This window comes from Desmodus rotundus, chromosome 7, assembly GCF_022682495.2.
Source record: "Desmodus rotundus isolate HL8 chromosome 7, HLdesRot8A.1, whole genome shotgun sequence".
Taxonomy (NCBI): domain Eukaryota; kingdom Metazoa; phylum Chordata; class Mammalia; order Chiroptera; family Phyllostomidae; genus Desmodus; species Desmodus rotundus.
Window position 1 is genome coordinate 112208944 of NC_071393.1, and position 27055 is coordinate 112235998.

Here is a 27055-nt window from a genome sequence, read left to right on the forward strand (position 1 = left end):
CTGCCTGCAACCATCATAATTAAGACACTTATCTGTACCACCACACCCAGCAAGACTCCCTCATACTACCCTCTTACAGCCACATCCACCCTCTACTCCCATCCCTAAACCTGGCAACCACTGATTTGTTCTCCATCTTTATAATTATATTCTGTGAATGTTAAGTAAATGGAACCATGCAGACTGCATCCTTTTGAGATTGGCTTATTCCCACAGCATAATTCCCTAAGGTTCATCCAAATTGTTACATGTATCAATAGCTCACTGATTTTTATTGCTAAGTAATATCCTATGGTAGAAATGTACCAGTTTTTTAAAACTATTCACCCATAGAAAGACATGTGGGTAGCTTCTAGCTATTTTGAATAAAGCTACTGTAAACATTGATATACAAGTTTCTATGTGAAAATAAGTTTTCATTTCTTGTATAATGCCCAAGAGTGCAATTGCTGGGTCATATGGTAAGTTCATTTAAAAAAAAAATCCTCACCAGAGAATATTTTTTAAAAATTTATTTTAGAGAGAGAGGAACAGGGTGGGGAGGCGGGTAGAGAAACATCATAGGTTGCCTCGTTGTATGCGCCCCAACCGGGAATCAGATCCACAACTTAGGTATGTACCCTGACTGGGGATTGAACCCGCAACATTTTGGTGTAGGGGATGATGGTCCAACAAACTGAGTCACCTGGCCGGGGCGCTTAAGTTCAGCTTTAATTTATAAAGGCACTACCAAACTATTTCTCCAGAGTGGCTGAACTATTAATAACATTCCCGCCAGCAAAGTTTGAGTAATCCAATTTATCCACATCTTCACCAGCTTTGCTTGTATTTTAAAACAGCAAAACTAAGAGTTGGTCAATGTATTTTAAAACAAAAGGAGACAAAACTGTATTATTTTTAGCTTCCTTATGGATGTACACAACACCGTGCATGAAAATTTTTATAACCTGCCCCCTGCCCCAAGGAAATCAAACCTGAATCTGCTCAGGCCCCTAGATCTAATCCTAACTCATGAACAAAATGGGAGTTGGAGAGAACATACTGACAGTAGAAGAGTGCAATCAATATAATCTAAAATGTGGAAAATTCCATAAGATAAATAATCCAGTTTGTTTAACAAAGTGCAAGAAAAAAAGTGAGAGGCAGGAGTACCGATAAATTCAAAGAGACTGAGAAGCCCCATCAGCTAACTGCTTTGTATGGACCTTATTTAAATCCTGATTCATTAAAAGTAACTCATTCATGAGGCAATTAAGGAAATTTAAACACTAATTAAATGTGAAATATCAAAAATTATTGTTAATTTCAGGTGTGATAATAATGTGGTAGTTATATTTTTTTAAATAATTATTTTACGTGGAACCTGATGAACAAAGTAAACTAACGAGCAAAACAGAAACAGAGGCACAGATACATGGAACAGACTGACAGCTGTTGGAGGGGAGGTGGGAGGAAGAGGAAACCAGATGAAAGGTGAAGGGAGTAAGTAGCCAGAGAACACATACGTATGACCTATGGACATGGACAAAATGTAGGGATTGCATGAGGGAGTTGCAGGGGTGGGCTGGGTGGAGGTGGGCAAAGGGGAAAAAACTGGGACAACTGTAATAGCATAAATAATAAAATATAATTTAAAAAGAATTATCTTCTCGTGGAAATTAATTTGGCAGTCCCTTACAAAGTTTAACATAGGATTACCGTGTGATGCAGCAATTCCACTCCTAGCTATAGACCAAACAGAACTGAAACAGGTACTCAAATACTACTCATGAACGTTAACAGTAACATTATTTATAATAGTTAAAGGTGGAAAAACTCAAATATCTATCAGTGGGGGAAAAGATAAACAAAATGTGGTACAGCCATAAAAAGGAACGAAGTACTGATATATGCTGCAATGTGCGTAAATCTCCAAAACATTACGCTAAGTAAAAGCAGCCTGGCAGAAGTTCACGTGATGTACGAAATATCCAGAACAGGTAAATAAATCCACAGAAACAGATCGATGACAGCCAAGAGCCAGGGAGTGGGGAGAAGTATCCTGGGGAGTAACAGCTTAATGAATGTAGGCTTTATTTTGGGATGACGAAAATGTTTTGAAACTAGATAGAGGGAGTAGTTTCACAACATTGTGAATGCACTGCTACTTTAAAATGGTTAATTTTATGTTACATGAATTTTAACCTCAACTAAAAAATAATTACTTTCAGAGATACATATTAAAGTATTTAAAGGGGAAATAATATAGTATATGGAAATTGATTTAAAATAATTGGGGAGGTCACAGATGAGAAATAAATGATTTTGTTTATGGATTAATTATTGAAGCTGGATGATAGCTATACTAGAGTTCATTTCCCTATTCTACTTTAATATATATGTGAAGTTTTTTCCCATAAAAAGATTTGATTTATTTATTTTTAGACAGAGGGGAAGGGAGAGAGAAGGAGAGGAAAAGAAACATCAGTGTGTGAGCGATACATCAACTGGTTGCCTCTCACATGCCTCCAATCAGGGATCTGCCCACAGCCCAGGCCTGTGCCCTGACTGGGAATTGAACTGGTAACCCTTTGGATTGCAGGCTGGCAATCAATCCACTGAGCCACACCAGTCAGGGCTAAAATGAAAAAAGATAGGATTTTAAAGTAAGAAAGTCCACTTGATTTGGGGACTTCATATCACCTCCTTCTGAGTAACAAGACTTGGGGAGTTTTAAAGGAAGGGTAAGTACATGCTTCTGGAACTCCTACCCACACACCAGACATTCCCCAGATGCTCTGGTCCAAAGCTAAGCCTCTTATTATAAAAGGCACATTTGTGCTTGATGAGAAGCAATAGACACAGGGAAGCTATAGTCTCAAAGTCAAAGACCCTGGGTCTGAATAAACACAGCAGCAACTTCAACAAGGACCTCTGAATAACCACAGCTTCCATCTTGCAGGATAAGCGAAGTTGCTAAATCACCTGGGTATCTCTTTTAAAATGGCAGATTCACAGGACCCACCAACCAGATCAACAATTCCATCTCTGGGTCTATGCTCCAGGAAGGAGCACTTTACCAAGTTCTCCAGGTGATTCTTGTTTTGTGGGGTTTTTTTAAACTGTAGAATTTTAAATATATATATATTTTATTTTTATCTTCACCTGAGGAAATGCCCATCGATTTTAGAGAGAGGAGAAGGGAAGGAGAGAGAAGAAACATTGATGTGAAGGAGAAATATCCACGTGAAAAAGAAACATCCATCAGTTGCTCTTGTACCAAACCCACAACCTAGACACGTGCCCCAAAAGGGAGAGAACATTCGACTTTTCAACCAACTGAGCCACACCGGCTAGGGCTACCCAGGTGATTCTGATAACAGAAGCCCTGAATTCCAGTGGACAAAGCTGATTGTAGAGCTCCACCTTGTGGCCTAAAAGCCAGAAAGCAACTTTGCCAGAATCCCTGGTTCCCCCACATAACTCTAATCCAAAGCTTTCAAAGTCCAGCAAGAACCCTTATAACCAACTCTAGGGGTTTATTCCTTAGACATTTTGATCCATGCCATTACACTAAGGGAATTATAGGTCCAGAAAACGTTACAGAAAGATAGTTTTGAAAATATAGACTATTTTGGGATGAGTAAAATACTACATTCATTATTTACTGAGGGTCCATAACATTCTAAGTACTATACTAGGTACTAGAGATTGAAGATTAATAAAACATGGCCTTGTCCTTAAAAATCCACAGAAAAGTCCTGGTCAGAAACTATTCAGTTGGCTAGAGCATCATCTCGATACACCAAGGTTGTGGGTTCAATCCCTGGTCAGGGTACATATAAGAATCAACTGATGAGTGCATCATTAGCAGGAACAACAAATTGATGTTTCTCTCTTCCTCTCTCTCTAAAAATCAATTTTAAAAAACCCACAGAAAAGTATGACAAGTAATAGTACAAATTAGGACAAGTGTCTCCTTTCTAAGAAGCAATTTCTGGGCACTGAGAAGGAAATCAAGGCCATAACACTGATCTAGCTGGATAGAAGACATAGTCATATTAAAGATAACCAATGATGGGAAAAGCAGTGACTGAGACATGCAACGTGAATGTCACAGACTGTATGTCCTTTACAGAGGCTCTAAATAGAGCAATCCCTTCCTCTAGACCACAAGGCCCACGGGCCAAATTCGGCCCTCCACCTTGTTTTATCTGGCCTGGCACCTTATTTCTACCTGGTAGCAGCGCCGAGCTCTCGCTTAACTGTTAAGGAATAGTTACATTTATACAGTCCTAAAACTACATTTGGCCCTTTGAAGGCAACCGCGAGGCTGATGTGGTCCCAGGTGAAAATGAGTTTGACACCCCTGCTCTAGAAGTAAGGGAAAACTTCGTTCAACACATACTCTGTGCCAAAATTGTGCTAGGTGCTTAGGACAGTGAGTAAAGGAAGCTTTAAGAACAGGTAACAAGGATGTTTTCCCTGATGGGCTACCATTTGATCTTGGAGCTTGAGGGGTGCCTAGGACATGAATAGGCAAAGAAAAATCAAGAAGGGAGAAATTCTCCTTTATGTGCGTTTGTATGTGGAGGAGGAATAAAAGATGGGACACTGGCACCAGAGAAGGGGCAGATTGCTTGCTTAAGGAGTTTTAATATTTTATCCATAAAGTAGGTCGTAATACAGTCACTCCAAAAAAACGTTTTCTTGGAGAAACCACGTAATGCGGTTCTGTGGATAACGACCACAAACAAAGATAATGAGAAGCCACCAGAGCCCTGGGTAGGGCAATGGCAAAAGGGATGTTTAAGGATATGTGCTGTATGCCAGTAGCAAGAGGGGAGTTAAGAAGCCAGTGCAGTACTGGTAGGCCTGAAGTGGTGCAGGGGTGTTAAGAACTGAAAACAGTGGCTAGGCACTAGCCGAGCAAGGCTGGTTATGGCAGAGGGATGAAGGGACAGAAGGGATTTCAGTCAGGATGACTATAAAAGTGACAGTGACATTAAAAAAAAGAAAAAGGAATACAGTTTTAGGAAGAAAAAAAGCTTTTTAAGAAAGGTTTCAGTGTATGGAAAACTTGCCTGACTATTGTGCACGTACACATGGACAGTAAAACTGGGTGAGTGGAGAAGAGATAAAGAAAGGACCAGAAGGCTGACATGTCCCCCTTCATTCTGACAACTAAACTCCTTCGACCGCTAGCTTTTCTCTTGCAGTTTTCTGTAACACCATCTACATACATTGCTGGGTCCTCCTGACTCTCCCCTCCCTCTTCTGTCCCTTCGAGTTGCTCCCTAAAGAGGAGATATTGCTACAACAATCAGAATTGTAGGGACGAAGGTAAATACACAGTTGAAGGTAAAAGTGACCTTTGATGCTTTAAAAAATGTGTACTTTAGGATATAACATAATATGTAGTAAAGTGCACTAATTCTAAGTATATATATAGCTCAATAAATTTTTACAGAAGTATACACTCACGAAACTACCACAGATGTAGAACCACAGAAGTTTCCCTAAGCCTTCCATTGCCCTACCCAGAGGTAACCACTGTTTTGAGTTCTGTAACTTGTCTGTCCGTAGCAGCATACAAATGGAATCACACACTCCTTTGTATCCGGCTTCTTTCATTCAACATTAGGGCTACGACACTCAACCATGTTAATGTGTGTTTCTGTAGTTCATTATTTTCATGTCTGCGCAATAGTCTACTGCGTGGCTCTTCTGCAGTTTACTTATCCATTTCTTCTTTGAGGGACATTTGTGGTGTTTCCAGCTTTGGGCTATTATGAATAAAGCAACTGAGAGTATTCTTGCACATGTCTTTGGTAGAAACGTGTACTCCTCTCTCTTAGCTATACCGAAGAGTGAGATTGCTGGGTCATGGAGTCACGTGTAGCTTTAGTCAGTATTGACAAATAGTTTTCCCAAGTGGTTGTACCAATTTACACTCACCTTAAATGCACAGGAGTTTCAGTTGCTCCAAACCCTTGTCAACAATTGGTACTATCAGAGTCTAATTTTCACCATTCAAGGTGTATAGCAATACTTCTTTGTGGTTTTAATTTGTACTTCCCTCATGAGTAATGAAGCTTTAAGCACATTTCAAGTGCTAATTCACTATGTGGATATCTTCTTTTGTGGGGCACCTATTCAACATTTCTACTCATTTATTTTTTTACTTTTTAAAAAAGATTTTATTTATTTTATTTTTAGATAGAGAAGAAGGGTGGGAGAGAGGGAAAGAAACATCAGTGTGTGGCTGACTCTCACGCGCCCCCTACTGGGGATGTGGCCCACAACCCAGGCATGTGCTCTGACTGGGAATCAAACCGGTGACCCTGTGGTTCACTGGCAGGGTCAATCCACTGAGCCACACTAGCCAGGGCCATTTCCACTCATTTAAAAAACTGAGTTTTGTGTCTTTTACTTACCAATTCATATTTCTTTATATATTCTGGATATGAATTCTTGCTCAACACATGCATCATGAATATTTTCCCCCAGACTATGGCTTGTTATTTAGCTCACCTTTTCACTTAATGGTGTCTTTGATGAATAGAAATTCTTAATTTGAATGAAATCTAATTTGTCAAAAAAAAAATTCATATATAGAGCTTTTGGGATCTTGTTTAAGGAATTTAAGAAATCTTTTTGTACCCCAATGGCCTTGCATTCTGAGAGGAAGGAGGCCATGACTGGAGAGCCTCACTCTTTAAAGTTTCAACAAACATGAGAGCATGCGTGCCTTTTCCAGACTTTCGGGTCACACCCCAGGCTCTATTTTCCACAGAACAGTACGAGCAACCCTCAAATGCAGCGTGGGCACAGGTGGTCTGACTTGTTCAGAGGCGAGGAGCCACACTTAATTTAGTCTCTACAGGATGGACACTGGACCTCGAGGACTACAAAGCCAGGCAAGGTCCCAAGAGCAATTTCTTTCTGATAGTAGGAACGTGAGTTCATTGCCCAGTTTTACGTGTGTCGTTTCCACAACATGTAAAGGCGTCATCTTATGAGTTAAGTCTTCACAGGAATTCCTGGCTTGCCCTAGTTTTATCATTGAGTGGGAAAGAACCACTCTCTTTGACTATTCTTGTCAAAGCAAGACACTGTTACCTGTCACAGAACTAGCAGTCCCTGACAGAAACTAAAGATCTGAGGAGAGAGGTGGTGCGTGAGCAGACAGCTAAAACAGACCATAGAAAGTCTGAGACAAGAAGAGTAACAGTGGGGGGACTTCACTTTCCCTGAATACTTCAGGCGTTAAAGGGTCTCAGTACTGAAAACTGTTCAGAGGCCACTGCAACAGTCTCACAAGATGTAATGGGGATGTTGGCAGTGACAAAGGAGAGGACTGTTGTAAGACACCAGCAGAAATAAGCCAAATGAATAAGTGAAACCTTGTCCAAACATGCCATGTGTGTTTGCATACGTGAAGTTTTCTCTCTCATGCAGTCACTTACACTCAAAGTTCCCCGCCGATGGCCCACTCATTACCACTAAAATTGCTAAAGCAGACTTTGCCCAGCAAGTAATGTAAATGAGGAAAGCACACTTAGATTAAGACATCAACGAGTGGCCCTGGCCAGTGTGGCACAGTTGGAGGGTTGTCCCACAACCGAAACATTGCAGGTTCAATTCCTGGTCAGGGCACATACATACCAGGTTGCGGGTTCAATCCCCAGTCTGGGCAAGTATGATCCCCGGTTCGGGTGTATGCAGGAGGCGACCAATCCACATTTCACTCTCACATCTCACATCCTTCTCTCCCACCCCCTCGCCATCCCCCATCTCTCCCCCTTCCTCTCTCTCTCTGAAAGCAATGAAAAAAAAAAATATCCTTGGGTGAAGAGTTTTAAAAAAAGACATTAAGAAGTGGTGGGACCCATAACACACCCTAAAGGTTTAAAGAGGAATTCATGACTCGGTTTCAGCTGACTGTTGCCACATAAGAATAAAGGTCCAATGATAACAAATCTTGTCACTTTTTCAAGAGATATTAGAAATTGTGATTATTCTGTGTAACTTTCCAAACACTATTACATCATGTAGGCCAAACGAAATATTTCTGTGGGTTGAATCTGGCCTGTGGGCAACGGGTTTACAATCTCTGTTCTGAAGCTTTGCATCAAGATAAATAGCACATCCAAGTTTCCAGAGTTAGAAGATCAAGAAAGTTGAAAAACTAGCATGCAGACAAGGGACTGGACCAGGAGACAGTAAAAAGAAGTTTAACTTTTAGAGGCAGAAAGTCTTAAGACTTGGAGTTGGACCAACTTCAGAGCTGGACAGGTCTGTATTGGAAAAACCTGAGAGGAATTATTACAAAGTTCTGTTGCAAGAAGGCACAGATTAAAAGAACTAGACCACACAGGGGTCCTAAATGATTAAAAAAGGGTGGGGGATATCACTCAGACAGACACAGGCGTGCGCACACACATTTACCTCTGTGTCTGGATTTCCTTATCCTTCACTCTAAACCATCAAGTTCTTCAGCCTCTCCTTACCTTGCTGGGCTAGATCAGTACGAGGACATCAGATCCGGTGATAACTGAAGTCCCTACCAGAGCCGACATTTTATTCTACCAGTCAGCCTTCTAACCAGCTTATTTCATGGCAGCAATAAGAAAAACACAACCTTGCTCACACTTCTACGGGTTATCAAGCTAAAGCAGGGAAGTACAGCTGAGGCTTGGGGTAGGTCAGAGAAACCATTCCAGTATGGAATGATCCAAAGGTTAAGCCAAGAAAAAGCCCCCTTATTGATTCTTGATGATTATATTCATTTCTAAGAGGCCAGAAGGCCTCTTGAGTAGGCCCAGAATTCACTCACATGAACAACCTCTTACAAGCTAGAAGTCACCTATTAGCCTGCTAAGAACCCACAATAAGCTCTAAATCTAGCATCTTTAGAACACCAAGCAACTCTTATCCTCTTGGGGGTTAAGGGTCTCCATTAGAACCTAGTAAATGCTCTTTCCCTGTCTTTGGGGGGTGGGGTGGGGGAGAATGCCATGTGTGCTTATTCAGATATACAAGCAGACACCATTTTACCTGCAATTATAAGGGGTTCACAAATTCCCTGAAATATTTCCCTAGACTTCAAGTATCCCTAGTTCCAAGCTTGTCCTCTCAGGGGATTCAGAAGTGCCCCGAGATCTGGGTTGGAGTTTCTAGGCAGCTGTGTTTAGGAGACAAATCATGTATTGCGAACTTGGCATAAAGAATCCTGCATGGAAAGGACAAAGGGCCCTTTCTTCCTCCCCCAGACCAACTTGTACCGAGAGAATTCAGACAGAGAAGATCTGTAATTTAATTCCTAAACACCGGTGGATAAAGAACAGGACCCCAAGAATATTTCATGCCCCTTTTCTGATTCCTACCCATAAAATCACACAGAACCTCCGAAGAGTTGAAAGTAACAGGTAAAACCATCCTAGTCTCCACAGCACTGTGCTCTTCCTCTTACAAGAAAGGAATCAGTCAAGATTGCCAATTAGCCTTAATAGATGACTTTTCCCTAGTCTGGGCTTTGAAAACTATAGGCACCAAAGAAACCACATAATCTCACCCACTGAAGAAGTAACCAAAACGAGATAATATTTTCCTCCCATAAGACGAACAACAGTTTAAGTGCTGGCGAGAGTCTGGAGAAACACGTGAACTCATGCACAGCTGGTGGGCTTATAAATCATAAGCCTTTGGTAGTGGTGAGACAATTTGACAATTTTTACGAACCATGTGAAAACACACACCCTTCAAGGCAGCAACTCCCTACAGATATTTTTGCACAGGTAGTTGAAGACAGATGGGCAACTGGGTTCAATGCTGCATTACCTACAACAAGAAGTCCTGACTGTTGGGTATATCATATAACTGAAACATCAGGTAGCCATTTAAAAAGTTTGCTAGGTCTGGCCCTGACCGGTGTGGCTCAGCTGGTTGGGCATCCTCCCACAAACTGAAAGGTCGCAGTTGGCTTCCCCATCAGGGCACATGCCTAGGTTGCAAGTTCGGTCCCTGTCAGGTCATGTACAAGAGGCAACCAACCAATTGATGTCTTTTCCCCTCTCTCTAAAAATAAATAAAAATATATTTTTAAAAAAGCAGTAGGTCTATAAGTGCTGATATGAATAAAATTCCAGTATATAATTTTTTAAACAGTTGAGAAGAGTGGATATTATGCATGATTCCTTTAGTCTAAATTTTTTAAAGGACATACATACATGCTATTATATGTAATAAGTTATGTTCCCAAAAGGTATGTAATAAAACCGTTCACTGTGGTTACCTTTGGAGAGAGTGACTAGAGACCAGGAAGGAGAAGAACCATACCAGTAACAGACATTTAAAAAAAAAAAAAAGCTCCCAGGCATCTGGGGAAACCTGGGGCTGAAGACAGAAGGTGATACTGAAGGCAGGCTCTCCCTCCTACTTCATATATTTGCCTAGAATTGACCTTGTGGAGAGTCCAGACTCCTCCTCAGCAAGCAGCGTGATTTCTCACACTGCCTGTCCCTGGAAACACAGCTTCCCTGGCTTCAGAGACTTCAGTGCATGTTAGGAGATGTCCAGTTGAGATCAGCTGCCAAGCAGTTTCTCACAGCTCTTGCTGGCTGATCACATTACCTGAAAGTTGAGGTGGGGTAAAGTTTTAACACCTTATGAATAAAGAAGCTCACCTCTGAGGTTTCCGAATATCCCAGAGTCCTACTCCTTCTTTTGAGTTGGCTGTGGCCAACAACCTGGGCTCCACAGGGTTAAACATGACACTGTGAAAGGCTGATGGATAGTTGGCCAGGCAGAAGGGCTCTGTGAAGAAAGAAACTACTGTCAGTCCATTTTGGGCACCTTTGGGCCAGGGCCAGGAAGACGAGCAAGAATGTGAATGCAAGTAGGAGCACACCCTTCAATGACCATGCCAAAGGGGTTGGAGCCCCACTTCGGTCGTCTTTACTCACAAGATTCCTGTAAGTTCTAGCACACACTTTCCACACATAGAAAAAAGCAACTGAAATATATATAAACAGACTTTAAGCTATAATATTCAGAAATACATAGAGCACCTATTCAGATCTTGTGATAAAACAGAGACAGTCACCATAAAAAGGAAGTAATCTGCTTTACAGTAAGTAAAACTGAATTCCACGTGAGCTGAAAAAATTCACGATTAAATACTGATAGGATTATTATACTTTAACCCAAATTTATGAGTTTTAGAAATTAAAAGTATTAAAACTATATAAAAATTTAATGAAGACAAAGCAATACAGTAAGAAAAATGAAGCCAAGTAAAAATAATAGTAGTTCTCTCTTCTGGTCATATTGTTCCCTAAATTGAAAAGAAAATGGTCTCTGTCTAGAATTTTATGATTTCATCCCCAGTATTGGAATATTTTAACAACAACACAAGACACCTAACACCCGAACTTGCATCTAGCCAGCTCCTAATCAACTTCACCTAGCAATCCACCAGCCCTTTGACTATATTAGCTAGCTTCAAGTGAGGAAGGAATTACTTGCTACCTGGGAGGACATACTCCTATGGAAGTTGTTTAGAAGCAATAGAAAGCATTCCCCAATCTATAATTTCCATATGTGACACTTCATAGGCCCCTGTATGGGGTGGTGGAAGGGGTGGGACTCAGTCATCCCACCCAGCATGTGGTTTAGACAAAGGAGAATTTTACCTGCCAAGCATGTGGTGACTCCACCATAGCTGCTGCTTGCAGCTACCTTACCTGCCTGCCCCTAAGTACAAGCCTCTCTTATAGCCTGAACCTCAATAATGGGCACAGCCCAGCATGTTAAATGCTTAGAATATAGAATAATAAAAAGGCCCAGATCCTGCCAGACAAGGCAAGCAGGAAAGTACCTCTATGTACACAGGCATAATCATGACAAAGCTTCACCAGGCGTGGGGATAGAGGTGGCACCCAGGGTAGTATTGGAGGAAAGAGCCTTTGAAGATAGGCAGAGTTACAGAGAGAAATCTCTCTGCAGGAAATGAGCTAAAAAATGCATTTCCTGAAGAACTTCAGAAAAATTCGACAAAACAATTCTTCATTTTACACTTTCGGAGACTCAAAACACATTTGGAGGAAGAAGTTACCCAGATAATTCCCTGTAAACAGAGTTTATTTGCTGTCATTTTAAGTTCCTTATACACAGTTAAGGTTAAGTTCTGTGGTTCTTTTAGCAAAAAAACAAGCCTGAAATTAGGATTCAAAAAAGTGCATAACACCCCCTTCTCTGTAAATAACCAAGAATGTGTGCATGTCAGAACCACACACAGAGCTGGCTCTTGCTTGCTAAGCTCTACAATGAGGCACCACCTCTTCTGCTCCTTGGGGCCACTAAATACCAAGCTGTTGAGGTGTTTACTATAGGTACAAGGGTTGGAGGAGATTCACAGGTGGCTAGAAAGGACTGGCAAGGGGCCTCACTTCTGACCACTTAGGGGTAGGGCAGGACCTCCAGAAACACACATCTGTGCCCCTATGTGAGAGTTTCCTCTCCGTTTACTTCACTCCCACCCAGGGTACTCAGGTCATAAATTGAATCTGCAGTGAACTTGACATCAAACCCTTCAACACAATCCAACAGCTTTTTGCACAGTGACCCTACCTCCATGAGGGGATTCCCGAATGTCCCAGATGAGAACCCGGCCATCATCTGAGGAGCTGGCAAAAATGTTGTCATTCACTGGGCTCACAGACAAGCCGTATACTGCATCTTCATGAGCAAACACATCCAAGGTCTCACTGCTGAGAGACAGAGAGCAGAGAGAGGGGCACACAGGTGCACACACATACACACAGATAGCGCAGAGTCCCAGCCCTCTAGTTCCTAGGGCAGTGTTCCCTTTGATTTCCAGGAGACAGGCAACCTAACTAAACCAAACGGATATTACATTTCCTTTAAAAGTAGGCATTCAACTTTCAAGTGAAAAAAGAAAAGCACTATTGAGACTTTTTATAGATTTTATGGTAGGTTTGCTTTTTGCACTAAATGAGCATATTTAAAAGTGACTCAACAGGTGAGTTTCATGTTTTCGCTTACTATAGAATGCCTCTGCTTGTGTACAGATCTGGGGGTGCCACTTGATTTACAAAAAGGAAAAGCTTTAAAGCAGCCAGGTCTGATGCCAGCTGGGTAAAAGAGGGATCTACTGACAGTCTGGCATAGTGGTAAAAGCTCTGAGGCCAGGTTGCCTAAGTTCAGATCCTGGCACCACCTCACTTTAAGTTTCCTCATTTGTAATTGAGAGCATATAGTACTGCCTCGTAGAATTATTGTATGGGGTAAATTGATTAACACATACAAAGCACTTAGAATGGGGGCTGGCACATAAATCCTACCTATTATTATTATGTTTCCTTCCCTTCCAACTCTCCTTTTAAGTTTTCACCTGAAAGCTACATTTCATACCAACTTTGCAAGTCTTTTTTCTTTTTAATCAAAATTTTATTAATCTTCTTCAGAAAAGGACAGCTGGTTTCATGTTATTTTTTTTCTTCTTCAAAAAACACGAACTACTTTGGGCTGCTTTTCATACGAAAAACCGAGTCAATCACCTTCACATACTAACAATCTATTTACCTTTCAACATCATGGAGGATGACTTGCTCATCATTTCCTGTAAGGGAAAAAAGTAGACATGTGATCATTCCAAGAAAATGATCCCTGTCCACATTACAATTCAGTATTTTAAGGTTTTCAGGGGAAATTAAATATGAACGAAGTCAATGTTAATACAAATTAGGACTTAGAAAAAAGATATTAAAAAATAATTAAGGATAGGATATTCTTTTAGAAAATTTCAAAAGCATAGTAACAACTAGGTATACCATAACTGTTTCCAAAATGTATCACCCAGTGTAAAAAAAAAAAAGCTGTGGCCATAAAGGAAAAAGTAAACGATCAAGGACAAATCAATTCGAGCTAGCTTTTTTTTATTTCTTTATTTTTTAAACAAAACACGCATTAACTGCGAGACCTGGAATATTACCTGCAACTTTTCTATGGCTCAGTTTTTATCTGCAAAATAGATGTAACAACTATACCTACCTTATAGTTTTACTGTAAGGATAGGAGCACATTTGTAAAAAGCATTCAGAATAGAGCCGAGCACTTGAAAGCCCCCAGTAAATGTTTACTACTATTCACATCCTCGTCATCTCTTATAGCATTAGAATTTGATGACTATATGATTCTAAATAATGGGAAAGTTTTTATTTACAATTTTTGTTTCTTGCATTTTTCTTTATCACATCAAGAAATCTAAAAATACATTCATGATTATGTGTAGTCCCACCTTCAAATAGTTTATACAGCCAAAAAGAATAACCTAACCATGAAAAGACAGAAAGTAAAAAACTTCCATTTTATGCTGAAAGCACAACCAAAAGTCATTTAAATAGAGTGTAAAATTAGCAGTGGCCCAGGTCATCTTAAATCCCTGGCTCTAAACTCTATTGTGGGTCCTTGTGAAGTAAATCAAACCCATACTAATGCCATCTGGGTAGCAGGCACAGGAGAGATGCTGGGGATGCGAGAAAAGAAAGATTCTTCCCAGGCCTTGAGAAACTCACGGTCCAACCACACAAATAATTAATAAGACAGGTTGTCTTTTTGTAGAGATATGCTTAAAATGGGGACACATAAAGGAGTAATTGTTTCCTTCAGGAGCAAGGTGAAAGTACACAGCAGAAGGGAAGAGTGTTTTAATGGAAAAGGAGACATTTGAACAGAAACTCAAATTACTCAAAACTCTTAGGGACATTGGTGGGGACTGGACAATTAATGACAACCCATGAGGAATATCATGAGCAAAGGACACACGTGCACCTAAAGCACCTAAACCACCTGATGGCAAATGGTTTCGTGGACTAGAGTACAAGATGCAGGGGGAGGGAGATGAGGCCAGAGAGTAGACTGGGGATCAAACTGTACCCTGTGGACACTATAGGGTCAAAAAGATTCACATGGTTAAGCCTTTGCTTTTAAACTCAGACAGAGACAACAGTATGGTGACTACCAGAGGGAAAGGGGAGCAGGGCGAGAGAGAAGGTAAAGGGGAGATAAATGGTGATGGAGGAGACATGACTTGGGGTGGTGACACACGATACAAAACACAGATGATGTGTCATAGAATTGTACCCCTGAAACCTCTGATTTTATTAACCAATGTCACCCTAATACATTTGATAAAAAGAAAAAAAGCCCTTTATTTTAAAAAGAAAACATGCATAAGCAATGAATTAAAAGGAGGATTAGAGACTGGTAGCAGAAATGACAGGACACTGCAATAGTCCAGGTCAAAGACGAGGGTCTGAACCAGGGCAGCAGGTATAGGAAGAGAACAGAAAGTAAAGAGGGAATGAGAGGCTTTCAAGTCTAGTGACTAACAGAACGTGCACACGAAAGAAAGGCATGTTTGAGGATGACTTCAAGATTTCTATTAGGCTGAACCATGTGAAACTGTCATTTCTGTAAGTTGAAAATACTTCAGTGTCAGCAGATTCTTAAAGTTAACCCTAACAATGTAAGTAATTGGGTAAATAGGGATTATAACTGAGAAAGGGAATCCAGGGAATAAGAGGAAATATTTGCACAGGGGAGGAGAGCTAATCATCTTGGTTTTAGATCTGTAGCATTTAAATTGCTTCTGGAACACACAGGGAGATACCCAGTGGGGAAATCTGCAGTGCAGAAGAGCGGTCAGGACTAGAAGCTGGCTGGTCGGAAAGGAGTGTGTGTGGTTAGCTGATGGTAGCCATCACGAAGAGGCTGGCCTGAGCACAAGCCCTCCAGTTACACCCTAACACAATGTTTTTCAAAGAGGAGCCATCCATGCGTCACAAGATTGATTTGAGCCACAACCTTTAAAATCCTAAAAAATGAAATAGGACAAAACAAACAAACAAAAAAATCAGAGTGTACCACACATAGTAATGTTAAGTACTGTTTCAAATATGTATGTGTCTGTGTAGCAGATTACAATGTAAAAAATGTTCTACCAAAAAAAGAGAAAAAGAATGAGCGTCAACGAATGAAAGGGAGGGCAGGGCAGAAGAGGGGGAGGGGGGGAGGGAAGGAAGGAAGGAAAGAAAGAAGAGGGGAGGGGGAGGAGAGAAGGGGAGGGGAGGAAGGAAAGAGGGAGGGAGAGGGGGCAGGGAGCAAGGGAAAAGGAGGAAGGTAAATTGGGATGGATGGATTACTCTAATACATGTGTCTAAATTGCTGAAATGCAGAAAAGGCAAGCTATGGAAAACCAGGAATTCTATAGAATAATGAAATAAAGAAAAATAAGGAGTTATTTTAGCACCTCTTTATGTAAAATACTAGCCACAGTGAATTTCCCCATGCGGAAATCTCCCTTCTCACCTCCAGAGAATACTTTGGTATTCCCACTGTTGAAAGCCAGGCAAAAAATGTTGGAATGATGCTCTCCTTTCAGCTGTATGGGCTTGACTCTGGAGTGGATAGCTTGTTCCATGTGCCATAGCAGAACCCGGCGATCATCTCCTCCTTAAGAGGGGAGTAAGAATCTAGGGTTAAAACAGCTCATATTTCAAGGGTGACTCTTGGTTTTGCTAGCTTTGAATCCCACCTTTTCCAAAATTGCATCTCCCCAGCTCCATGAGATTCTGATGGGGCACATAAACCCAGGGCTCAACCCCCTTAACCGTCGGTAAATACACGGCCCCTAAGCCACTCATTTTTCCCTAGGAATTAAATCTCGAACAGACAATGCAGAGAAGGAAAGGAATAAGCACTGATATTGAAATCATCAAAGCCACCCTGTTCCTGACTTTCCAGAGACCTAGTTGTTTAAATATTTCTTCACTTACTACCTAAAATCCTTCCATTAAGGACTTTTTGGGGAGGAGGGGGTTATTTACCAGTACCTGAATTGGTTTCTAGTGCTTTCAACAAAAGAACTTAAATCTTTGTAGCATACTAGTTTTCAAAGCACTCTCCTTGATGTGATCTCATTGACTGTGGGACACCATACAAATGACAAACAAGGAATGGCCTGTCTGTTACAGTAGCAGAATCTAGACAGAATCTAGGTCTCATGAACTTCAGTCAAACTCCTTCCTCTACATAACTCTCAAAAAATCTGAATTAAATGAGCTATATTACACTGTGTGAGTCAGCTCCTATGGAATAAGAATATTTATATTCTATGTATTATGTATTCTTTATATTTGAAGACACATTAAAAATATATGGAAGGATGCAACACACTGTTGACAGTAGTTACTACTTCCAGGGAAGAAGATTAAAAGAGAGGTAGAGGACAGAGTCTAGAGTTTTTACTTTTACTTTTTTTATTGGCATTGCTTCACTTTAACAAGCTTATATTATATTCCTAATAAAAATTAAAAAAAAAAAATCGATGTGTGGTTGTCTCTCGTGCGCCCACACTGGGGTCCTGGCCCACAACCTAGGCATGTACCCTGACCAGGAATCCATCTGGAGAACCTTTGGTTCCCAGGCCGGCACTCATTCCACCAAGTCATGCCAACCAGGGCATATTCCTAATAAAATTTTAAGTTACAACAGGAGCAAACACAGGCAGCAAACCACAGCAAACTGTACCTCTGCCTCCCCCACTCCACTCAATACAACAGACACAAATCGCAGCACATCCATACCATGTAGAGACATACCACAGAGCCATTAGACCTGCAGAGCCTTAAGAACTTGGACACTTGTCCAAAGCTCTTTGTTAAGGGGGAAAATAGGTGTAAAATAGTATGCATACCAACATCCACTCATTAAAACAAATTTTTAAGAAGCCTCACGATGGCAGGAAGCTTGTCTATTTTGTTCACTGCAAAGTCCCCAGCACCTAAATAACTGCCCCTGAAAGTAGATATTGAATGAATATACTTAAACTTGCATACCAGTGCTTTTTTAAGAAAGATTTTATTTATTTTGAGAGAGAGGGAAAGAAAGGGAGAAAAACATCTATCGGTTGCCTCTTGCACACCCAAACTGGGTACCTGGCCCGCAATCCAAGCATGTGCCCTGATGGGGAATCGAATCAGCAACCTCTTGGTTCACAGACCAGAACTCAGTCTACTGAGCCACACCAGCCAGGCCATATCTGTGCTTTTATTTGCATATCTAGATGGCTATAAAAGAAATTTTTTATAATGGATACCACATGTAGGCTAGGGTTTTGAAGAGTTTTAAAGATGTGTAAAATATATGTAACATAAAACTTACCATTTAAACCATTTTAAAAAGATTTTATTTACTTTAGAGAGAGGAGAAGGGAGGGAGAAAGAGAGGAAGAGAAATATCAGTGTGCGAGAGATACATGATCAGCTGCCTCTGGCACACCCCCAACTGGGGACCTGGCCCACAACCCAGGCATGTGCCCTGACCGGGAATGGAACCGGCAACCTTGCAGTTCGCAGGTGGAGTGCAATCCACTGAGCCACACCAGCCAGGGCCCATTTTAACTGTTTTTAAGTGTACAATTCAGTAGCATTATGTACATTTGCATTGTTGTGCAACCATCACCACTATCCATCGCCAGAACTTTTATATCATCCTAAACTGAAACTCCGTACCAATAAACAGTAACTTCCACTTGCCTCCAATTACCACCATTTCACTTGAGGCCTCGATGAATTTGACTACTTCAGGTGTCTCATATAAGTGGAATCATACATTTATCCTTTTGTGTCAGGCTATTCACTTAGCATGTTTTCAAGGATCATCCATATTGTAACATGTATCAGAATTTCATTCCTTCTTAAGGCTGAATAATATTCCATTATATATAAACACACACACACACACAAACACACACACCACATTTTGTTTAACTATTCATTCATCAATGGACATTTTGGCTATTGTGAATAATGTTGCTAAGAACGTGGATGGACAAATATCTGTTCAAGTTCCTACTTTCAATTCTTTGGGTATATACTGTTGGGAAACTTATGTTTTCATTTATAACTTCCTGTACTACTTGACTTTTTGCCATAAACATATTTCCTTTAACAATTTAAAAAACACTAGAAGATACAGTGATCAAATCATACTCATTCTTCTCCCTCTAGAAAAAAGTTGCCTTTGCTCCTTGAGTTCCTTTGTTTCTTGAATTCTTTCTTCCTTCCATTGTTGGTCAACATCAAGTTCTGACTCCTTCTTGAAATTATTTTGTTGTCTACCAGACACTCCCTTAAGTGTGGTTCACAGTGTTCTGTGTTTAGGATTTGTCTATTTCAACTATGAGTTTTCTGGCCTAGGGTAGTGTTATCTAAATGTTATATTATTTACAAGTTAAGGTCATGAAAATAAAGCTTTTGGTTTTTGTTGTTTTATTTTATTATTATTTTTTTAAGCCTGACCCAAGAGTATGTTCATTGAGAAATATTTCTTTGCGCTCAAGTCTCTGTAAAAAGTGGAAAATTAAAAGGTAAGAGGCCCACATATTCCTTCTACTTACTCATGTTTCTAATCTAATCTCCCTGAGCCTGAGTTTTATCAAATATAAAATGAGGATCATAATAGCTCTACTATCATGGGTTTTATAGATTATCAAGCCAAGTACCAGAGAGGACAAGCCAGTACTCACTTCCAGGCAGTTACTGGCATAGGGCAGCGATTTTCAACCTTTTTCATCTCATGGCACTCATAAACTAATTACTAAAATTCTGTGGCACATCAAAAAATATTTTTTGCTAATCTGACCAAAAAAAAAGTATAATTTTTATTCATTCACACCAGATGGCTGTTGTTGCGTTGGCTGTTGTCATTTTTTAATCAGACAATTCAAGAGGGAAAAGGTCAGTGCCCCTGACTATTTAGTCAGGTATTACATGTTTTAAAAATTCTTGTAGCACACCACTTGAAAATTTCTGCTTTAGGGGAATGCAGGCTTCATGTTGCCAGGTCTTCCCATTTTTCAAGAGAAGATAGCAACCTGATTTTACAGGCTGAATGGAGTCCTCAGTAAAGGCTGTATCTGGCCCTGGGGTAAATTCAGGTTGGGTGATTTGCCCAAGGTCACAAAGCTGCAGGCCCTGTGGCACTCCCTAAGTCAGGGAAGTGCGCCTGCAAGTACGAAGAGATAAGGCAGGAGTGTCCAACCTTGTGGCGTCTCTGGGCCACACGTTCAATACACAAACACACAAAAACTGATGAGCCAAAGAAAGGTTTTAAGTAAATTTATGATTTTGTGCTGGGCCGCATGCAGCCCATGGGTTGGACACCCCTGAAAGGGGAAGGCAGCATCATATGGATTTCCCTTTTACTGCAGAAGCAGCCAAAGGAGGGATAACATCTACAGATATTAACTTCTGCTGATACCTTGTCCTTACTTAGTATTCTTGTTCTAAAAGCTGAGTCTACTTATATAGCTATTATCTGATTTTTCCACATCTCCAGTTAGGTAAGTAGGGTAGAAACATTATCACTATTTTAAAGTTGTGAAAAGTGAGCCCTGGCTGGTGTGGGTCAGTGGATTGAGTGCCAGCCTGCAAACCAAAGGGTCGCTGGTTCAATTCCCAGTCAGGGAACATGCCTCGGTTGTGGGCCAGGTCCCCAGCTGGGGGCATGCGACAGAGAGGCAGCCCCACACTAATGTTTCTCTCCCTCTCTCCTTCCTTTCCCCTCACTCTAAAAATAAAGATGTGAAAAGTGAGGCACTGGCTTGCTTCAATGATGGAAGCCTTGACTCCTATTTGACTCCTAGCCTTAAGAACTTTACATTAAATGGGAAGCAGGAATTAAAGTAGCAACAGCACCCTAACTAACCAGCTGGGACCCCATGAAATAAAATGGCTTCTCTAAAATCAGGTGACAAGTAGCAGTGGGACTGAGCAGAGGTAGGGTTTTAAAATCCTACTCCAGCACACCAATCCCAAGATAATGTCTCTAATTCCTGAGAGTAGAAAAAGAAATCCAAAGTTAACACCAGGATCACAGTAGAGCTGGAAGACACCCAAGAGATCATCCTGAACATCCCCATTTTGCCAGTGAAAAAACTAAGGCAGAACAAGGTAAATTCACTGATCCAAGAGCATACCACCAGTTAGAAGTATTGCAGATGGAGACGGGGCCCAGGCTCTTGGTGGTTGTGAACAAAGAATTGAATGGACCACATAAAAATAAGCAAAGCAAGTGAGAGAAAGTTTCTGGCATCATAACTGATGAATCCTCTGAGAACCAGGTGAAAGCCTAAAATCAGGAGCACCCACCAGACCCAATACTGACCAGCAAAATATCCAGGGAAATGAGGGGAAAACATGACAATCAGGACCCACTTAAATAGAGAAAGATCAAATCCTGAAATGGCCCCATGCCTTCCTGTAACTGAAGTGGTTAGACAAAAACACAGCAAAAACCCAATCCAGTTAAAGAGGAATGCCATGATCTGTTGTATTTACAGTTTTAACATAGCAAACCAAGGTGAACAGCCACTTGGCAGAAAGCACATGGTTACAGTATGTTGGAAATCATCTCAAAAGTTCCAAGTTAATTCTTTCTTTGCTCCTAGTAGCTAATCCCTTCCCTCCTCCCAGTCCTTGACCTAATCATGAGACCAGAGAAAAAGAAAAAGAGGGATAGGGACTCTAATCACACAGAAAGTGCCAGGAATTGCATTTTACTCATTACGAATTACATGCAGAAATTCAGTCGTAACAAAGGTTACACTAAAATATTTAATTCCAAAGCAAGCACATACCTTACAAATTCCAAAGTCAAAATCATCCCAACTCACAAAATCCTCATTTCTTCCACAAACCAAAGGGATAGTAGCTTTAGCCTTGGTTCTCTTGGCTTCATCATCCCAAAATATGGAAGCAGGCCATCCCTGGCCAGAGAATGGCTCTCTTCTATTGAACGGTTACAGGTTTTATAGGGTGTTTACTTAAGCATATACACATGTAATTTCCCACAACTTGGGGAGGAAACCACAATGCTAATTACTATCAGGATGCTGACTGATGACAGCTGTGGTATCTCAGGATTTCCTATTCTACCTCCTGCCTCAGAAGCAGAGTGGGATTCAGATCCACGATGTCTGATTCTAAAGCCCCTGCAGAGGCCACTGGATGATTTCAGACAGCAGAGCAACAATTTTAACAGTTACGTATTTTAATGTGTGTTGGCAAAAAACAAACAAAACATTGGTATATAAAGCCCATGATATGGGAGGGAAGCTAAGGGAAGGGTAAAAATGGTGAAGGGGAATAAGAGGTACAAATTTCCAGGTATGAAATAAATAAGCCATGGAGATGTACACTTCAGGGAATTAGTCAATAATAGTTTGATAATTCTGCATGCTGACAGATGGTTACTAGGCTTAGGGTGGTTATCACATAAGGTATATAAATGTCAAACCACTATGTTATTCACCTGAAACTAATATATTATGTGCCAATTATCCTTTAATTAAAAACTTTAAACCATAATTTCATAGATATTGCATAATATAGTTTCCTTTCAAGCATTGTTTTAAGATACGTCAACTAAAACAATGTTTAAGTAATACCACAAGCGATACCTCTTAAATATGACAAAAGTAAAAAAAAAAGTGTAGGGCTCAAACTTCTGAAATTTAGAATAGTGTACCAGGCACCTTTATTACCTATCTCTTTAAGCTAGGGCCTCTATATATCTAAAGCTGGGATTTGCCACACATCCAAATGCAATGGTAACTAGGGATCAATCTCAAGAGGTATTAGGAGAATGTTGTAACAAAGGTGCAACCTAATCAGTTTGATGTAACCAGCCTAAAGAAAGACTACGAAAATGGGACTTCGAGCCAAGATGGAGGCGTAGGTAGTCACACTGTGTCTCCTTGCACAACCAAAAGGACAATTTAAAAACAAAAACAACCAGAACTGAAAATCGAACTGTGTGGAAGTCTGACAACCAAGGAGTTAAAGAAGAAACATTCGTCCAGACCAGCAGGAGGGGAGGAGACAGGCAGCCGGGCGGGGAAGATTCACGGCAAGTCGGGGGTTGGTGGACTCAGTGAGGTGGCGGATTGTGGAGTGGGTGGTACCTCATTCGAATGCGGATAAACCAGCAGGAGCAACTGAGGAGCGAGACAGACCGCACAACCCAGAGCTCCAGCGCGAGGGGGGCGGGGGGGGGGAAGCCTCAAACCTCTGATTGAAAACCCCTTGGGGGTTGAGGCGGCAGCAGGAGAAACTCTCAGCCTCACAGGAGAGTTCGTTGGAGAGACCCACAGGGGCCTAGAACGTACACAAACCCACCCACTCGGGAATCAGCACCAGAAGGGCCCACTTTGCTTGTGGGTAGTGGGGGAAGTGACTGAAAACTGGCAGAGCCGAGGAAGCGCCAGTGTTCCCTCTCCGACCCCTCCCCCACATACAGCGTCACAGCACAGCCAGGAGAGTCACCCCGCCCTGCTGAACACCTAAGGCTCCGCCCCTTTACGTAACAGGCGCACCAAGACAAAAAAAATAGCCCCAATGAGAAAACAAATCAAAGCTCCAGAAAAAATACAACTAAGCAACAAAGAGATAGACAACCTATCAGATGCACAGTTCAAAACACTGGTAATTGGGATGCTCACAGAATTGGTTGAAGTTGGTCACAAATTAGATGAAAAAATGAAGGCTATGCTAAGAGAAACAAAGGAAAATGTACAGGGAACCAATAGTGATGCGAAGGAAACTGGAACTCAAATCAATGATGTGGACCAGAAGAAGAAACATCCAACCAGAAAAGAAGCAAGCAACAAGAATTTGGAAAAATGAGGAGAGGCTTAGGAACCTCCAGGATATCTTTAAACGTTCCAACATCTGAATTATAGGGGTGCCCGAAGGAGAAGAGGAAGAACAAAAAATTGAAAACTCATTTGAACAAATAATGAAGGAGAATTTCCCTAATCTGGCAAAGGAAATAGACTTCCAGGAATTCCAGGAAGCACACACCCAGGCACATCATAATTACATTACCTAAGATGAAACAGAAGGAGAGAATCTTAGAAGCAGCAAGAGAAAAGGACACAGTTACCTACAAAGGAGTTCCCATAAAACTGTCAGCTGATTTCTCAAAAGAGACCTTACAGGCAAGAAAGGGCTGGAAAGAAGTATTCCAAGTCAGGAAAGGCAAGGACCTACATCCAAGATTACTGTATCCAGCAAAGCTATCATTTAGAATGAAAGGGCAGATAAAGTGCTTCCCAGATAAGATCAAGTTAAAGGAGTTCATCATCACCAAGCCCTTATTATATGAAATGTTAAAGGGATTTATCTAAGAAAAAGAAGATAAAAAATATGAACAGTAAAATGACAGCAAACTCAGTTATTAACAACCACACCTAAAACAAAAACAAAAGCAAACTAAGCCAACAACTAGAAAAGAAGAGAACCACAGAAATGGAGATCACATGGAGGGGTATCCACAGGGGAGGGGGAGAGGGGGGGAAAAGGTACAGGGAATAAGTAGCATAAATGGTAGGTATAAAATAGACAGGGGGAGGGTAAGAATAGTATAGGAAATGTAGTAGCCAAAGAACTTATATGTATGGCCCATGGGCATGAGCTAAAGGGGGGGAATGCAGGGGGGAGGGGTGTGCAGGGGGGAGTGGAGTGAAGGGGGGGAAATGGGACAACTGTAATAGCATAATCAATAAAGTATATTTAAAAATAAAAAAAAGAAAGACTGAAAATGGCCAAAAATAAGATAAAAAAATTCAGACTCACTAATAATCAAGGCCAGTTATATGAGAACTGAAGCAATATAAATTTTTTAAATGACACCATTTTTCACATACTAAGTGAACTGACAAAGATCAAACAATACTCAGCAATAGCCATAATGCAGTCTCAATGAACTGGTACAAATATAAATTAGTTAGTTCAACCATCTTTAAGGGCAAATATATATCAAATATATTTTATAAATATAAGAAAATCATATACTTTGACCCAGAATCCCATTTCTAAGATTTTATCCTAAAGGAAAACCCTGGTTGGTGTGGCTCCGTGGATTGAGCATCAGCCTATGAACCAAAAGGTTGGGGTTTGATTCCTGGTCAGAGCACATGCCTGGGTTGCAGGCCAGCAACCAGTCAATGTTTCTCTCCCTTTCTTTCTCTCTCCTGCCCCTCTCTCTAAAAATAAATAAAACCTTTTTTTTTTAAAAAAAGGAAAAAGCACCCCCCAAATTCTCATGAAGGTTTAGCTACAAGAATTGTGATGAAAGCCAACCCCCCCCCCCACATGTGAGGGAAGTGGTTAAATTCTGATATAGGCCCCGGACAGGATACCATGCTGTCCTAATATCATGCTTTAGAACAGTTGTTCTCAAACAGTGTTCCATGAACCCCAGGAGAGCTGCAAAGTTGAAACTATTTTCATAATAACACTAAAATGTTATTTGCCTTTTTCACTGTGTTGACATTGCATTGATGGCGCAAAAGCAATGGTGGTTTGCAGAACTACTGGTGTCTTAGGGCTAATGAAGGCAGTCAGCAGACTGTACTAGTCATTAGTGTATCCTTAACTGCCGCATGCCGGCAGTAAGAAACAGATGTCAGTTTCATGCAGGAATGTCCTTGATGAAGCAGTAAAAATAATCTCATCACATTTCAACCAGAGTATACATCTTAATATTCTGTATGATGAAATGGGAAGTAAACATGAAGCATTTCCACTGAACAGCGAAGGACAGCGGTGACTTTGTGGAACGCATGTGTGTGATAGTTTATATTGTGAGCTAAACTGGCTGTTTTTTTCATGAACACCATTTTTACTTGAAAAAACTGACAAACTACGGCTATTGAGACTTGAGACTTGGCAGACATTTTCTCAAAATAAACAAGATGAACCTGTCATGTCAAGGAAAACAACTGGTATATTTGTAGCCAATGATAAAATTCAGAAAACACCTATATTCACAACAGCTCAAGCAATCATCTCCCAATACTTAAAAACTTTCCTGATGAGATTGGTGGTGATATTAACAAGTAAGATTTCATAAAATATATAATGAAACATGTCAAGATCTGGAAAATCTGCCTAACCCAGCGAATCAGTATCTTTTAAATGATCAATGGCTCATGGTTATAGAACAATGCATAGGGCTCTTCTGATCCCTTTAACAAGCCTAGGAAGCAGGTATTGTTATCCTTATTGATATCCTTATTGTCCAGATGAAACTACAGATAAGCTAAACAACCACAAGGTACAAAGCAACCAAGAGTGTGAGCTGGGATCTGAATCCAGGTAATCTGGCTCCAGCAATTGCTCCTTACCACAATACAACACTGCCTCTCAAATACAACAGGGACCATGTAGCAAAACTGCCAAATTAAATTGCATACTGGAGAATACTCAACCCATTTTAAAGGACAAGCCACTACTCAGCTCCAGCCAGTTACTGCCATAGAGGAATGCAGGCTCCAAGTGGCCCGATGTTCCAATTTTCCAAGAGAAACCAGCAACCTGAGAGGAAGACTTTAAAGGCAGAGTAAAAGATTTTAATGTAACAGACTATGAAAAGTTCTCTGATATGGCTTCATATTGTATATTGCAACTAATCTTTAAAAAACTTCCACTTGTTGCCCTGGCTGGTGTGGCTCAGTGAATTGAGTGCCAGCCTGCAAACCAAAAAGTTGCTGGTTCGATTCCCAGTCAGAGCACATGCCTGGGGTTTCAGGCCATGTCCCCAGTTGGGGGCATGCAAGAGGCAAACAATGGATGCATCTCTCGCACATCAATGTTTCTTCCCTTCTAAGTAAATAAATCTTTCAAAAAAAAAAAAAAAAGAAATTTCCACTTGTTGAGTTTTGGTAGAGTAACAAAGTAGAATATACAGTTATTTCATAAGGCATCAAAATACTCTTCCTCTTTTTCTAATTACATATCTGTAAGGCTGAATTTTCTTTATATACATCAGCTAAACCACTATTTCACAACAGAGTAAATGTAAATATCTCCATAATGTCTATTATGACATTAAAGAGATTTGGAAAAATGTTCATAGTGTTACTCTTCTCACTATTGTTTATTTTAGAAGTTATTTATTTTTAGTTAAAACATTACTGTTAATG

The 27055-nt window shown here is 40.7% G+C and overlaps 1 protein-coding gene across 2 annotated transcripts in view; it reads right to left on the reverse strand.

Annotated features, from left to right (window-relative positions):
- Positions 1-27055, reverse strand: part of DCAF5 (DDB1 and CUL4 associated factor 5) — a 114107-nt gene that overhangs the window by 57948 nt on the left and 29104 nt on the right. Inside the window, exons 1-4 of one of the 2 annotated variants that reach the window (XM_024568316.4) lie at positions 16375-16523; positions 13588-13624; positions 12613-12752; positions 10668-10797 (exon numbers count right to left, since the gene is read on the reverse strand). In XM_024568316.4, the coding sequence (XP_024424084.1) occupies positions 10668-10797; positions 12613-12752; positions 13588-13624; positions 16375-16486 (419 nt within the window). In that variant the 5' untranslated portion in view covers positions 16487-16523. Of the gene's footprint in view, positions 1-10667; positions 10798-12612; positions 12753-13587; positions 13625-16374; positions 16524-27055 lie in introns of those variants that run through there. The other variant, XM_053927596.2, reaches the window with a different exon arrangement.